The sequence below is a fragment of the Cyprinodon variegatus genome, unplaced genomic scaffold (genome assembly GCF_000732505.1).
Source record: "Cyprinodon variegatus isolate N-32 unplaced genomic scaffold, C_variegatus-1.0 Scaffold1046, whole genome shotgun sequence".
NCBI lineage: Eukaryota > Metazoa > Chordata > Actinopteri > Cyprinodontiformes > Cyprinodontidae > Cyprinodon > Cyprinodon variegatus.
Genome location: NW_015151499.1, coordinates 15,625 through 29,968, shown reverse-complemented (window position 1 = coordinate 29,968; position 14,344 = coordinate 15,625). Strand labels below are relative to the sequence as shown.

The 14,344-nt window shown below is 40.5% G+C and overlaps 1 protein-coding gene across 1 annotated transcript in view; it reads left to right on the top strand.

Moving 5' to 3' along the window:
- LOC107101035 (myoferlin-like) overlaps positions 1-14,344 on the top strand; it is a 46,737-nt gene that overhangs the window by 17,368 nt on the left and 15,025 nt on the right. Inside the window, exons 11-28 of the mRNA XM_015399788.1 lie at positions 800-915; positions 1,009-1,135; positions 1,210-1,313; positions 1,425-1,493; positions 1,565-1,608; positions 2,115-2,197; positions 2,310-2,348; positions 3,311-3,435; positions 3,520-3,633; positions 5,648-5,825; positions 5,940-6,064; positions 6,205-6,314; positions 8,201-8,393; positions 8,548-8,703; positions 8,831-8,962; positions 11,668-11,831; positions 12,483-12,597; positions 12,812-12,914. Coding sequence (XP_015255274.1) covers positions 800-915; positions 1,009-1,135; positions 1,210-1,313; positions 1,425-1,493; positions 1,565-1,608; positions 2,115-2,197; positions 2,310-2,348; positions 3,311-3,435; positions 3,520-3,633; positions 5,648-5,825; positions 5,940-6,064; positions 6,205-6,314; positions 8,201-8,393; positions 8,548-8,703; positions 8,831-8,962; positions 11,668-11,831; positions 12,483-12,597; positions 12,812-12,914 — 2,097 coding nt within the window. The remainder of the gene's footprint in view (positions 1-799; positions 916-1,008; positions 1,136-1,209; positions 1,314-1,424; positions 1,494-1,564; positions 1,609-2,114; positions 2,198-2,309; positions 2,349-3,310; positions 3,436-3,519; positions 3,634-5,647; positions 5,826-5,939; positions 6,065-6,204; positions 6,315-8,200; positions 8,394-8,547; positions 8,704-8,830; positions 8,963-11,667; positions 11,832-12,482; positions 12,598-12,811; positions 12,915-14,344) is intronic.

Here is a 14,344-nt window from a genome sequence, read left to right as displayed (position 1 = left end):
TTTACATGAAAAACTAGCGCTCCGCACGACGTACGTCAGCGGGGCAGAGCGCTGACGGAGTATGTGGGATTTCGGGGTTAGAGTGGACCAAAACGAAGCCTTGTTTTGGCTTAGAAAACATGCAAATTGAACCTGATGAATGGGTCCCCCCCTTAGGAATTGGGGTCATTTGGTTTCTTTGTTAGCCTGTAATATCCGATACCTTTTATAAACTCATAACATGACTCTATAAATAATAACACAATATGCCAGCTCTTTATTAGGTGCATCCGTTCATTCAAGATGAACTTTGAAACAAATTTCCATAAACGGAGGATGATGACCGCGTGTTTTTCACTCGTCAGCTGAATGCAGGAAGCTAAAGCAGTAAATCCCTCAGATTGACCAAAACTGAACAACAACTTTACACACAAAACGCTGCCTGGTGTGACAAGTCTCAGTTTCACGTTCCACATTCCAGTGTTATGCTAAAGATAAAGTCATGGCTCCAACTGGTTTCCAAAGAAGACAATGAATTAATTATACATCATTGGCCTCCACAGTCACCAGATTTTAATCGAGTTGAGCACATTTGTCATGGAATGGAAGCGTTGCAGCAAGAATTAGCAGGAACTGAGATGTGGACTGAAACCACTGAGAATTGTTTCAGATGGGTTCCTGAATCTGAATCTTGCTTATAGGCTTTTACCACAGAGAATTGAGGTAGTTCTCAAATTGAAAGTAAATACTGTACTGAACCAAGTGGCAGGTGAATGTTTGGGAGTTTTGTGTCCTGATTATATCTGTGGTCACTATTCAGGCCACTGTGTGATGAGAAAATGGCTCCTGCTGAATGACCCAGATGACTGCAGCTCTGGGGCTAAAGGCTACATCAAAGTCAGCATCTTTGTTGTAGGAACAGGAGACGAGCCTCCAGTAAGTTCCTCCAGACTATAACTTCCTTCATTTAAATATCGACTCTTCTCTCTTGTTTTCCATTTATGAGTCTGTATATGCTGACATCTGTAGGTGGAGAAAAGAGACTCTAATGATGACCAGGATGACATAGAGAGCAATCTGCTGCTGCCAGCAGGAGTAACTCTGCGATGGGCCACCCTGTTATTAAAGGTGTTCAGGGCTGAAGACATTCCCCAGAGTGAGATGAGTTTCCGATATGATTATGATTTTCCACAATAAAACATGACAAAATAATAAATGTTCTCTTTTTAGTGGATGATGCATTTGTCCAGACATTGAAAGGGATCTTTGGAGGAGAGGAAAACAAGAAGAACCTGGTGGATCCTTTTCTAGAGGCTCGGTTTGCTGGAAAAAAGGTTTAAATTAAATTCTTTCTTCTTATTTATACCCACCCCATAAAGGTGCCTGAATGTTTAAAATGGGAGCTGCAGAGGAAAAGCTAATGATGTATTTCTCTGTGTTTCTAGTTGTGCACTCAGATCATTGAGAAGAATGCAAACCCAGAGTGGAACCAGGTTTTGAACCTTCAAGTCAAAGTAAGTCCTGAGGCCGTAAAGATGCAGAGAAAAGTTGAATAGAAATGATTGTTTTGTCTTCTTCGCTATAGTTCCCTTCCATGTGTGAGCGTATCAAGCTGACCGTGTTTGACTGGTAAGTGGACGTTTTCTTAAAACGGGAATTAGGAATTTTGGGCTGCAGCTGTTTGTTGTTCTAAATCAAGTCAGGAAAATGTGCCTCCATGTTTCAGTGCTGTGCTCAGCTACGTTCTCGGTCTGTGTGTGTGTGCATGGCCGACATCTCCTTTATAATAGTGCTGGGCAGTGACTCAGACTGTGGTGGCCCTTCCCTTTCCCTCAACAACATGTTCTGTTGGCTGCGCTGACCTCATTTTCAAGTTTCTGAGAGAACCTGCACTCATTTCAACTTCAGGAAGGCCAGAGGGAAATGAGCGTATGAGGGAAATGGCAAAAAAAAAAAAAACATGCCAAAAGTGTTAATAGATCTACATACCTGTGCAATTTTATATCATGCAGAAATCTTTCAGTTTCAATGCAACAAAAAATACTTTTTATTTTTATGCAACAATTTCAGTTAGCTATTTTTTTTTACACAGTATCCCTGCATGTGTGTCAATAAAATAATTTGTTTGGCTACAGGGATCGTCTGACGGGAAATGATGCTGTTGGCACCACATACCTGAACCTGACCCAGATAGCTTCCTCTGGTGGAGAAGTAGAAGGTATGAGTTTTATATTTTAATTAAATGTAATTAAAGTACAAAACAGTTGATCAAATGTTTATAAAATATGCAGTATTACTTTAAAATGTCCTTTTTTCCCCTTTTGGAATAGAAGAACATGCAGAAAATGGGGAAATGCCATCCTCTAAAGGTTCACCTGTGCTTTTTTTCTGTTGCATGTAATGATATGCAATGAGCATGCTAACAATCATAATTAGCCATGGGCTTGTTTGAAATACTCTCTAAATTAGCCTTTTACTGTAGAAAAAAAGTTTAGCATTATTTAATTGCTTTTATTTAAAATCAGTAAACAACATTTGACACTTCTTTTTATAATATACATGTTAATTATCATATAATGGATAAAAAGATTGAATATAAAAACATTTGTGTTCTCTTTAGAATAACATTCAGCATCTCAGGCATACAGTACTCATTTAGCTGGTCCGAAGGCAGACAGCCATGGAGCTGTTGGATTGCACCTGTGCCTTCAAAATGACTTTAATATTAATTGAACTTTATTAATCTCCCATTGGAGATGTGTACCTCTGCATTTAACCCATCCCCTTGGGGAGCAGTGGGCTGCCATCACGGAGCCAATGAGTCTGTGGGAGTGGGGTTCGAACACAGAACCTCAGGATTCCCAGCTCTATGCCCTAACCACTAGGCCGCCACTCCACCCCCTACTAGCTCAACAGTGATGCATGATTCCCGTTGTTTCTCAGCTTGACTGTTTGTGGGTTTTTTTCTTTTTTTTTCTAACACTTTTTTTCAACATTCACAGAAATATGCCTTTGAGTGATTGTTTTAAACATAGGAAAAGCATGTTTAAAAAACTTAAGACTTGCAAAACTCACATTTTTCAAACTTTGTTACATCTCCATACCAGCCCATGTCTAATTGTGATTAAGTCCAGTTTGTGCAAAGTGCTAATACGCCCGTGCTCTGCTCTGTTTTGACCTCATCAATAAGATTTAAGTGTTGACCTCACACCACGCTGTCCTTTTTAGTTAGTGCTGCCTGCTTTTCCAGCGCCACATTGTGACCTACTAACATTTAGAGCTTTGCTCAAGGTAGTTCAAACAGAGATGAACTCTACTCTCATCTTTCCAGCTGACTCTGGAGAATCAGAGGTGGGCTTCCTTCCTGTATTTGGGCCCTGCTACGTCAACCTCTACGGCAGTCCCAGGGAATTCACGGGCCTCCCAGACCCCTATGAGGCTCTTAATTTTGGCGAGGTAGTGGAGCACTTTTATTTGACCTTTTCCTTTATCAGGATGTAATCTTGCTGCATTCTGCCTAATGATTTCTGTTTACCACAGGGTGAAGGAGTGGCTTACAGGGGCAGAGTACTAGTGGAGCTCTCCACTAAGCTGGAGGGGAAAGCGGATAAAACTGTTGATGGTATCCACAGCGATGACATCCTTGTGGTGCAGGTACTGTGCCTGTTTACCAGCTCAGTATTTCGAATTCTAAATTGCTGATTGCTCATTGATGGGTTAAAGGAGAATTCTGGTTTTTAACACTTTTAGCCCATTTTCTGTAGTGTCCAGGATGAAATCGAATGATCGACACCAAAATTTTGACAATTGGTCCTGTCTCTGCTATTTGGCTCATGCAGAATCCCCCCCTGGCTGCTTCAGAATGGCTTCCATTGTGCATGTCCGATAATGTCCTTAAAACAACCTTAAACGTTCTTTTTTTAAAATATGCTACTCACCGGGTCGTCAGCGCTGTTCAATGACGTTCCAAAAAAAGTTTCGTGAAGAAAAACCGTTCCTGTCTTGTTTTATTTAGCATTTTGTAAATCCCAGAACTATTTTTTCCGATACATCACAACCGCTTATAAACTTCCGCTTCCCGTTCGAATCTGAAGCGTTGCACACTCCAGACCACTAGTTGGCGACAATGTCTCTATATACTCCTCCTCAGTATATTCCGGTTCAAAACGGTATCCTCTACCGTCAAACTCAAAGTCCAATATGTCCTCCTCAAGAATCCACCTTTCGTATTCCATTTTCAGAGTTTTTTAAAGTGTTTAACGGAGATGTTAGCACCTCGACGTCGGAGTACACAGAGTGAAGCGAAAAGACTACAACTGTGTAAACAGGCCCCATTTCCGTTTCCGGTGGCAGGGGAATATTGACTATTCCAACAGAACTTAATGGGATTTACAAAATGCTAAATAAAACACTACAGGAACGTTTTTTCTTTACGAAACTTTTTTTGGAACGTCATTGAACAGCGCTGATGACCCGGTGAGTAGCATATTTAAAAAAAAGAATGTTTAAGGTTGTTTTAAGGACATTATCGGACATGCACTATGGAAGCCATTCTGAAGCAGCCAGGGGGGGATTCTGCATGAGCCAAAAAGCAGAGACGGGACCAATTGTCAAAATTTTGGTGTCGATCATTCGATTTCATCCTGGACACTACAGAAAATGGGCTTAAAGTGTTAAAAACCGGAATTCTCCTTTAATTGATGGGAAATATTTCTGTCCGTTCTTTCGACTGTGACTGCTTACCAATTGGTTAGGAGCAAAGAGGCATGCCTGATGTTTGCAATTAACACAACTACTAAATAAGTCCCAACCATGCCAACAGAGCTCTAATGTGTTGTTCAAAACAGACAGCTTGAAGGATAGAGGAAAAAGAATTGCTAACCCTGTTAGCACTATTAGCAAGGACATGCGCTCATATGTCTGTAAACTTTATAGTAATATCAGAATTCTTAAGTTTTTGCTCCGGCTTTAGTTTAATCCATCGCCTCCATCTGCTTGTTGACTACGCCTCGTGATGTAATTATGGTCACATGAAGTTGTTATGGTTAAAATGTTTACACAGAAATTCTATATTAACTAACAAATTAAGAAAAGACAAAAAATAACAAATACTTCGCCAACAACATTATTTGTTGTAAGAATGTTGTATGCAACCAGGAATATAAATAAAAAAAAAGGAAAATAACTGATAAACGTTTTAAGCAGAACTGCGCTTTCTCTAGTAACCTAAAGCTGTGCATAAATCATGTGGAGCAGTGGTGGCTGCTGGAGTTTTCTGTATACCCAAATCAAATCAAAAACTAAGTTATCACACCAGTATATTCACTTGAATGCCAACAACAAAAAAACATTATAAAAGTGCTTTAAGTCACTCATAACTGTCTTAATCCATGCTGGGTCGGATCCTGACATTTGAAAAGGATCCTGACATTTCTCCAGAGTGTGATTAATTAAGTGCTTTTTTGTTCTAGTAAGACAGATGGTAATGGTGCATTTATTGACTAAAGAAAATCATTGGATTCATGAGTTTCAAACTAGCAAATGAACAGGATATTTGTCCTACTCTCGTTACCATCCAAATGTTTCCCATGGTTAGAACAAACCTTTATCTTACAACTCATACTTGATGTAACAAAGTGAATATTATGTTTCTTTTTTCACCATTTAGAAGTACCAGAGGAGAAGAAAATACTGTCTGTGCGCCGTCTTCCACAGCGCCACTATGATTCAGGAGCCCGGTGAACCCATCCAGTTTGAGGTCAGCATTGGTAACTATGGCAACAAACTGGACACCACTTGTAAACCCCTGGCCTCCACCACTCAGTACAGCTGTGCTGTGTTTGATGGCAAGTGATCAATTCTTTCTTGGATACGAGCTTCTAGTGCTACTGGAAATGTAAAGCTCTTCAAACAACATGCTTCAAGGCTTCATTTGACCTAATATTTGTTGGTTTATTTAGGTAACCATTACTACTACCTGCCCTGGGTAAATACTAAACCGGTGGTTGTGCTCACGTCCTTCTGGGAGGACATAAGTCACCGCCTCGATTCTGTCAACATTATCCTCTACATTACGCAACACCTGGTAATATGACATTGTCTGTTAGATAAAAACCTGGAGGAATACTTTTCTATTATAAAGAGTTTAAGATGTGCTAGCGTTAACCTGACAGTTTGTGCTGGAGGGAACTGATTGATGTGTTTACTCTGCTTTCGCTGTTTTAGCAATCCAACCTGGATGCATTTAAGATCGCTATACTGGCTAAGGTCTCCGACAATCAGCTGGCAGAAGTGTGGATGAAGTTACTGAATCAGTTGATTGAAGACCTGGACAGGTACACAGTGGAGCTGTATTTCATGTCCTTCCTTTGTAAAGCACTCACAAATTTATTCAAATTTTCAGAACTGTAATTGAATAGCAGTATTCAAAATATTTGCTTGTACCTTTCCTGCCTTTATAAATATTACTAGGAGAGACTTGTTCTCTGTCATCTTATGTTAGCAATAACAGAGTTTAAACTAAAATATGTTCTGGTGTTTGTGGAGAATCGTTTAAATTGGAGATTGCTGAAAGGCTTCAAACATTTACAAATCTAACACATTATATGAAATGTGAACAAAAAAAAGTATGAATTAAATTTAAAATTAAGTTGTCTCAAAGGGAAATGAAATTATGCAGTAAGTCTTATTTTTTTAATTTTTTTTTTGTTATTGGTAAATGAAAAACATCAGTTGTTATTGGTAGCTGTAGGCAGGAAGGATCTTCTGTAGAGGTCTGTCTTGCACTCGGTTTGGAGAAGCGTCTAACTGAAGACTCTGTTATTGTTAACAATCTTCAGAGGAGGATGCTCATTGTTGTCCATAATGTTCTTCACCTTATGAAAAATTCCTCTTTGTGAAATCATCTCCAGAGGTTCTAGAGCACTTCCTAGAATAAAAACAAAATGGAGCCACTATCCTTTCCTCTTTCAAGCCTTCCTGTTCTCTTCTAAGCCTTGATTTCTCTAAGGTTAATGGGACTGTAGATGTGTTACTGTAATGTTAAACAAACATTTTTTGTTTTAGAAAAGTTATTGCACCTTTGTACTTCTTCTGACTTTGTGTATGGATGCAATTCTAAATGCTAAACTGCTGGACGAAAGCACCAAATCTGAGGGGGAAATTAACTCGAGTGAAATTATCAGTCAAGATGTTTTCACTTTACAAGGTTCCTTGATCTTTTGATTACAATGTAAAGAGGGAAACTTAAGTTTTTAACTTAGAAAATAGATGAAAAATGTTGTTTCATCAGGTTAAGACATAAGTAATTGGGGTCGTGGGCAAAATCGATTTGCCGATATATCATGATTTTCGGCTGTCCAATTTAATATTGATCTTTTAATTCCTCGTATCAACTTGAAAAAAAAAAACAATTTCACCTAAAACAATGAGGGAAAATGGGCTACCTCTGCACCGCCACTCTGGCAGATATTGCCATGAAGCCCTTTTGCTGTGCAGCGCTGCACCATATCTGTAGTTGAGGTAGTCACAGTGGAAGACACGGACTGACTCAAACCCCAAACAGCATGGATACCAGAATAACTAAATGATCAATATATTCTGATGAATGTATGAAGCACTAGGTTTTTTTTAGCATTTTGACAGGAAAATATAATGATATTGCAATGCCATGATAATATATTGGGATGCTCACACCTACATTAAATGGTTAGCATCGAGATCCAAATGCGAGATCAGTTTGGAAACAAAGCAACCTAATATTAACAAATTGTACTAATATACAGTAGGGCTTAAACGACTAATCCCATTAATCAATTATTGAAATAATCGTCAACTAATTTAGTAATCGATTAATTGTTGACTGGAGTGTAGAGACTGTAAAACCTGCCTTTAGCTGACAGAGGGAAACACTTAAAGCAGTAATTATATAAAAATTCTAATAAAAATATATACCGGTAAAGATTTTGCATTTAAGATGAAAAAATGTTTTCGTCTGTCAAGATGCTCTTTCCAGAACTCCTCAAGTCGAAAAGTTTTAGTTTCACCTGGTTAATTTTGTTAAAACGTTCTAAACATTTGGGTATCCGATTATTAATCGTTTAATCGAAAAAATAATCTACAGATTAATCAATTTGAGAAATAATAGTTAGTTGAGGCCCTAATTTGCAGAGTTTTGGAAGATCTTTTTTTTTTCTAACTATCCTTTCATGTTCTCCTGGAGATTCCCTACACCTGAGCTGGAGGGCCGCTCCAACCTAACAACTCTGGACATCCAAATCAAGAAACTGCGAGACAGCGCTCTAAGCTCCATCTTAAACGCTGCGAGACGAATGAGAGAGGAGGCCAGAGAAATCGCCGACACCCTGCCAGAAATAGAGGCCTGGCTGGACAAACTCAATCAGCTGGCAAAGGAGGTACAAACACAGGAAGCCGCTTCCTGGCTTATGATTGTTTCAAAAGTGTTTTTGAAACACATAGCCAAGTGTTTTGGCTATCTGGGAGCAAACAGCAGACTTTGTGTGAGTAAACAGTAATAACCTTACAAGGCAATATTCTCCCTGTTTTCAGCCCCAGAACAGCATGCCTGATGTGATCATCTGGATGCTGCGGGGGCAGAAGAGGGTCGCCTACAGTCGTATTCCTGCTCACCAGATCCTGTATTCGACTTACAGCACAGAGGCCTGCGGGCAGCACTGTGGCAAGACTCAGACCATTTTTCTAAAGGTACTTGGAGAAGAAATATCCTGATGCTGCTTTTCACTCTTATGGAACGGATTCTCCCACAAGATTTGCTGAACTTTTACTGATTTTATCACTTTAGTGCCATTTTTTTTTGTGTTTTTCCTCTCAGTACCCCATGGACAAGACCAAAGGCTCGAAGGTGCCAGTTCAAGTTAGGGTCAACATGTGGCTCGGCCTCTCTACACATGAGAAAAAGTTCAACGGGTTCTCAGAGGGAACCTTTAGTGTGTTTGCTGAACTGGTATGGATATTTTTTTTTTCTTTTGACAAAGCTTTTAACTTAAAGGTATAGTGGAGGATTTTCACAAATTTTTGAAAAGAACCGCCCTATCCACTTTAAAAAAAAATGCACCTGCACAACCCTGTACCTGCTTCCAAGAGGGAACGACTATTAAACACATGCCAGAGCATTCACAAGCCCATTTCTCCCCATGCACGCTCTGTTTAAAAGTTGCTGTTGGCATTGCTCATACAAGCTTATTTTCCAAAAGAATATTTGCAATTTCTCCACTATATCAGACTCACCACCGCTTAAGCCGGGCATGCCCTGTACAATATTTTTCAGTCGTTGCACTCAGCTGCAAGTCACACTGTACGATGAAACCCAGCGGAATCGTTGTACAGTGTCAATTCGCAGCCCAGGATACATGTGCGGTCCGACGCTCTGCTCCGATCTACCTGCTCACTCTGCACGTCTAAATAAAACACATTGGACTCAGCCCCAGAGAGACATGGCACTACTGGGACTCATCTATCAGGAAGCCAAACCAGTAGAAGAGGAATATGAAGCAAACTAGAGTGAATCGCACTGCCTTGGCAATTTTGCAATTGAGCCCTAAAAAGAAAAGGCGGCGATGTATTTGGACAAAGACATGACTGAGCAAAGGTGTCTACTATGGTCTGTCAATTTTACAGAAAGAATGAGAGGAAGAAGAAGAAGAGTCCTTGTTTGCACATGTGCACTGAGCGATTTGCCCACGGTGGTTGACTGAAAATCAAACATGTTCGATTTTCAAATCAAATCAAATTTATTTATATAGCCCTTTACAATAGCCAAATGGTACCCGAAGTGCTTTACAACAAAGCCATAAAACAATACATAGCAAATATAAAACATACAAGATACAATTAAAAGTGCTGTAGTGGTGCAGCACTGCAGGACATTAAAAGCCTTCCAGAGGTGCATAGAAAGGAGCACAGAGAAAGATGACATCTAAGAGGCAGTATTATAATCAGAATTAAAAGCTACTTTAAAAAAGTGGGTTTTAAGCTTTTTTTAAAAAAGGCTGAGGTCAGTAGTGGTGTGGATGTCGGGGGGTAGTTTGTTCCACAGTCTGGGAGCAGCGACGGCAAAAGAACGATCGCCCCACTGTTTGAGTCTTGACCTAGGGACCTCTACCAGAAGCTGACCCGAAGAGCGTAAAGCTCTGCCACAATTGCGGAAAGTTAAAATCTCAGACAAGTAAGAGGGGGCAAAGCCATGAATGGCGTTAAAAACAAACAGCAGAAGTTTAAAATCGATTCTAAAACGGACTCCAGACCTCACGATTCCTGATAGGGAGGTGGTGGAGAGAGGCTGATCGCCCCTCATTACCCCCTGTACACGGCGCGATCAGGCTGAAAGTCGGGCCTATCAGAAAATTCACGCACGACTGGAAAGTTATTATTTTTTGCCCTTGAAGAACCACTTATTTTGATGATCCACCCAGAAAAAGAACTTCCTCCACTATACCTTCAAGGTTTCGTCCAGCTGAGAAGTTAATACTTTAAGTAGATCACTTTGTCTGTTTATATACTTATTTTGCCTTTAAAACTTTTGAGGATTATTGTTCAGCCACATTTATTATGGTGCCAAAGAATTGATCACACAGGAAATGATTACAGAATAGCCGTAATCAGGAAAATTGTTTTGAAAAGTTCAAAGCAGAGGTGGTTCATTGAACCCCAACTTCCTGAAGAGTGACGAGAACTAAGCTACTACTATCAGATAAGACCAAATGGGATGTTGGATACAATGTTTGCGTCCTTGTTTTTTAGTTTGTTTAGCATCAATGGCCAACATTAAATCAGTTTATTTATATAGCATTTATTAAAAAATGATGTAATCTCAAGTCACTTTACAGAGACGATTCAATCAGATTATCCAGTCAGATTTCCTTTACCCTAACAAAGTTTTCATTGTTGGTTCTATCTCACAAAAATGGGTATGTCTGCTTCAATCTCCTTGAATCCCCAGTTGCCCTTGGCAGAAGGCCGCTCACACTAAGCCTGCAGGAACAGGCTCCGCTTATGTCAGGGTCAGTCTATGGAGGAAATGTGAGGTACACCCTGGACAGGTCAGCGGTCCATTTCAGGGCAACACAGAGACGCACAATAATGCACATATACTTGCACCTAATGACAACTTAGAGATGGCAATTAAGTTAATAGTGATGTTTTTGGACTGTGGGAGGAAGCTGGTGTATCCGAAGAAAACCCCCGCATGCAGGGGGAGATCATGCAAACTCCATGCAGAAAGACCCAGGGCCAGGAATTGAACCCAGAACCTTCTTGTGTCAAGGCAACAGTGCTACAAACTAAGCACCACCGTGCAGCCTTCTTCCTACTGAAAGATTTTCCTCTCCTCTATTGTTGCATACATATTAGGTGTGAGGGATTACTGTAGAGTTAATGATACAGTGAAAGCAAATGTCTACATTCACCACTTGCTCATTCAGCAGGAGTTCATTCTGCAAAGTTAATGAGCCGATGCCATCAGCTGGTTTTCCTTAGATGGAAAATTTTGACCCAATCTGACTGTATGATCTGGTTGAATTGTCTTTAAATAAACTGAATTAAATTGAATATTTCTATTAAATAAAGTATGTTATTATAATGTAAATAACATGTAAAAAACATTATTAAAAAAAGAAGTTCAAGTTTGTGCAAACTTTGTTCCTCCTGCAGTATGAAAACCAGGCTCAAGTCTTTGGAAACTGGGGGACCACAGGACTGGTGGGCCGCTATAAATTCTCAGACGTGACGGGGAAACTGAAGCTGAAGAAGGAGTACTTCCTTCCACCACGAGGATGGGAGTGGGAGTCGGACTGGTTTATCGATCCAGAAAAGGCGTAAGTAAACCTGCCAGCAAATGTTTGTCTGAACTAGCCTTAGTTTAATACTGCACATAGACATGCCCCTCCTCACATGCCGACCAAAACAAAATCCCATCGAGTCATCAGGGCCAAAGTTAGTGGGCTACAGCTCGTCTGATTTGTTTACATGTCTTTCATTACATAAATTGATTCCAGGTTGCACCAGTAAGCTACTCTTCTTTCAGCTTGAGAAATCGACTTGCTTTTAGACTCACTCCTTCATCACTTGAATGTTTTAGTGAGCATATTTGCAGCTGTAGATGATTCTTTTTCAGACAGTATGTAATCTGTAAGGGTGGTTGTTATTAGAAAAACAGGGCAGGGATTACCAACCTCAATCTAGATACTAATGGAGAAATACTACGCTATGGGGAAGTTATAGGGAGTCTTGATATTTAAACTTTAAAACCTCTGTTCAATTCTGAATGGAATTTAAAAATTTAAATGTGCAACCATCTACATCTCTAATGGAGGATGGACATTTCCTTCTACATGTTCAGTGTTTTTGAATCGGCCACCAGGGGATCATTTAGTGAAATTTAAAGTGTCCAAAATCCTCTTAGAATTTTCAAAAAGATGCATCATCCATTTTCCAAAAGATGCATCATCCATTTGGCTTTGTTTCAGCCTGCTAACTGAAGCCGATGCGGGACACACGGAGTTTATGGATGAGGTCTTCCAGAACGAAACCCGTTTTCCTGGTGGAGAGTGGAAGCCTGCCTCGGAGCCGTACACAGATGTGGTGAGAGCAGCGAGCTAGAATGCAAATGCTGCTACTGGCAATCATGCATAACATTGGATGACTTTATCCTTCCGACTAACAGAAATTCACACAAAAATGTGAATGTTTTAATGTTAATCTGAGCCACACGGCGCGTTCCTGGTACCCAGCTGCTAAACAAGTGATGAAAATGTTTAAATATGGAAATGCAGCTTACATTGTTTCTGTTTGGCAGAATGGAGAGAAAAGCCGTAACCCTACAGAGTTTGACTGTCCTCCTGGGTGGACGTGGGAGGACAGCTGGACTGTGGACATTAACAGAGCTGTGGATGATCAAGGTGAAGAAATCTTTAAATAGCTTGAAGCACTGAATGAAGTAATGGGTATAAATAGAGGCTGATATACTGATAAGGTTCCTTGCACCCATTACTATCTCTCCTACAATGTCATTTTATACCCATACACTTGGAATAACTGAATAATAATATTAGACCAGGCATGCCCAAAGTCAGTCCTCTAGAGCTGCTGTCCTGCTGGTTTTATAGGTTTCACTGCTTGAGCACAGCTCATTCTGATGAATGGCGTTCAGGATAAGCCTGCTAATCAGCAATCAATGCAAATGAGCTGTGCTGGAAAAGGGAAACCTCTAAAACCTGCAGGATAGCTTTTCGTAACGCCTGTTCTAGACCTTCCATTCATCAATTCTTATTTGACACATTTAAAGAATCTTCCTGACCCCGTTAAGCCGGACATACACTGTAAGTTTTTTTTTTTTTTTTGCCCTTTTTGGGCGGATTCCCCAGTCGAGCAAGAATTTTTCGATCTGGCAGATTTTCAGCCAGATCCTGCATTGTGTAATATAAGGTGAGTAAAGTATACTTAAAAGTAAGCAGGGGCGATCAGCCTCGCACGACCACCTCCTGATCAGGAATTATAAGGTCGGGAGAAAATCAAACATGTTTGAAATTCAGTCGGCTGTCGTTACGTGGTCGTGGGCAAATCGTTAGTTGGCATCTGCAAACAAGGATTCTTCTTTTTCTTCTTCCACTCAGATGAAAACACAGAAGCACGGTGGGGGTGTGAGTGAAATGGGGTTGTTTCTGTTAAAATTGACAGACCGTCGTAGCCACTTTAGCCATGTCTTTGTCCAAATGACGTTTTTTTTAGGGTTTTCAGCACACAAAATTGCACAAATTGCCAAGGCAGCAGTTTTCACTCGATGGCATCAGAGCGTTGGGTTGCACAGTGTTAGATCATACATTGTAAGCTGTGAACTCAAAGCTCACAATGTATGAAACAGAGTTTCTTCTTACAGTGTGAGCTGTAGCTGCATGCAACAGTTGAAAAAAAATTGTACAGTGTTTATTTGATTCAGGTGTGTTTGAGCAGATGGCTGCATGTCTGGCTGTATGCTCTGCATCACGTTTTAGCCCAGTCTGTGTTGCAGCATCCACCAAGAGAGCAGGTTCATGTTGGTCATGTCCTGTTGGCAGATCCTCCTTCCTGAGCAGTGGGTTTCTGCAGCTCATCCAGTTACTCTGTGCCTTTAGGCCTGTCCCAGTGCTCTACGCTGCCAATGAATTGGACAAAGAACAGTGGGATTTAATTTTATTTATCCATCCATCCATTTTCTTACACCCTTGTCCCGAGTGGGGTCGTGAGGGGTGCTGGTTCCTATCTCCAGCAGTCAATGGGCAAGAGGCGGGGTCCACCCTGGACAGGTCGGCAGTCCATCGCAGGGCAACACAGAGACACACAAACATTCATT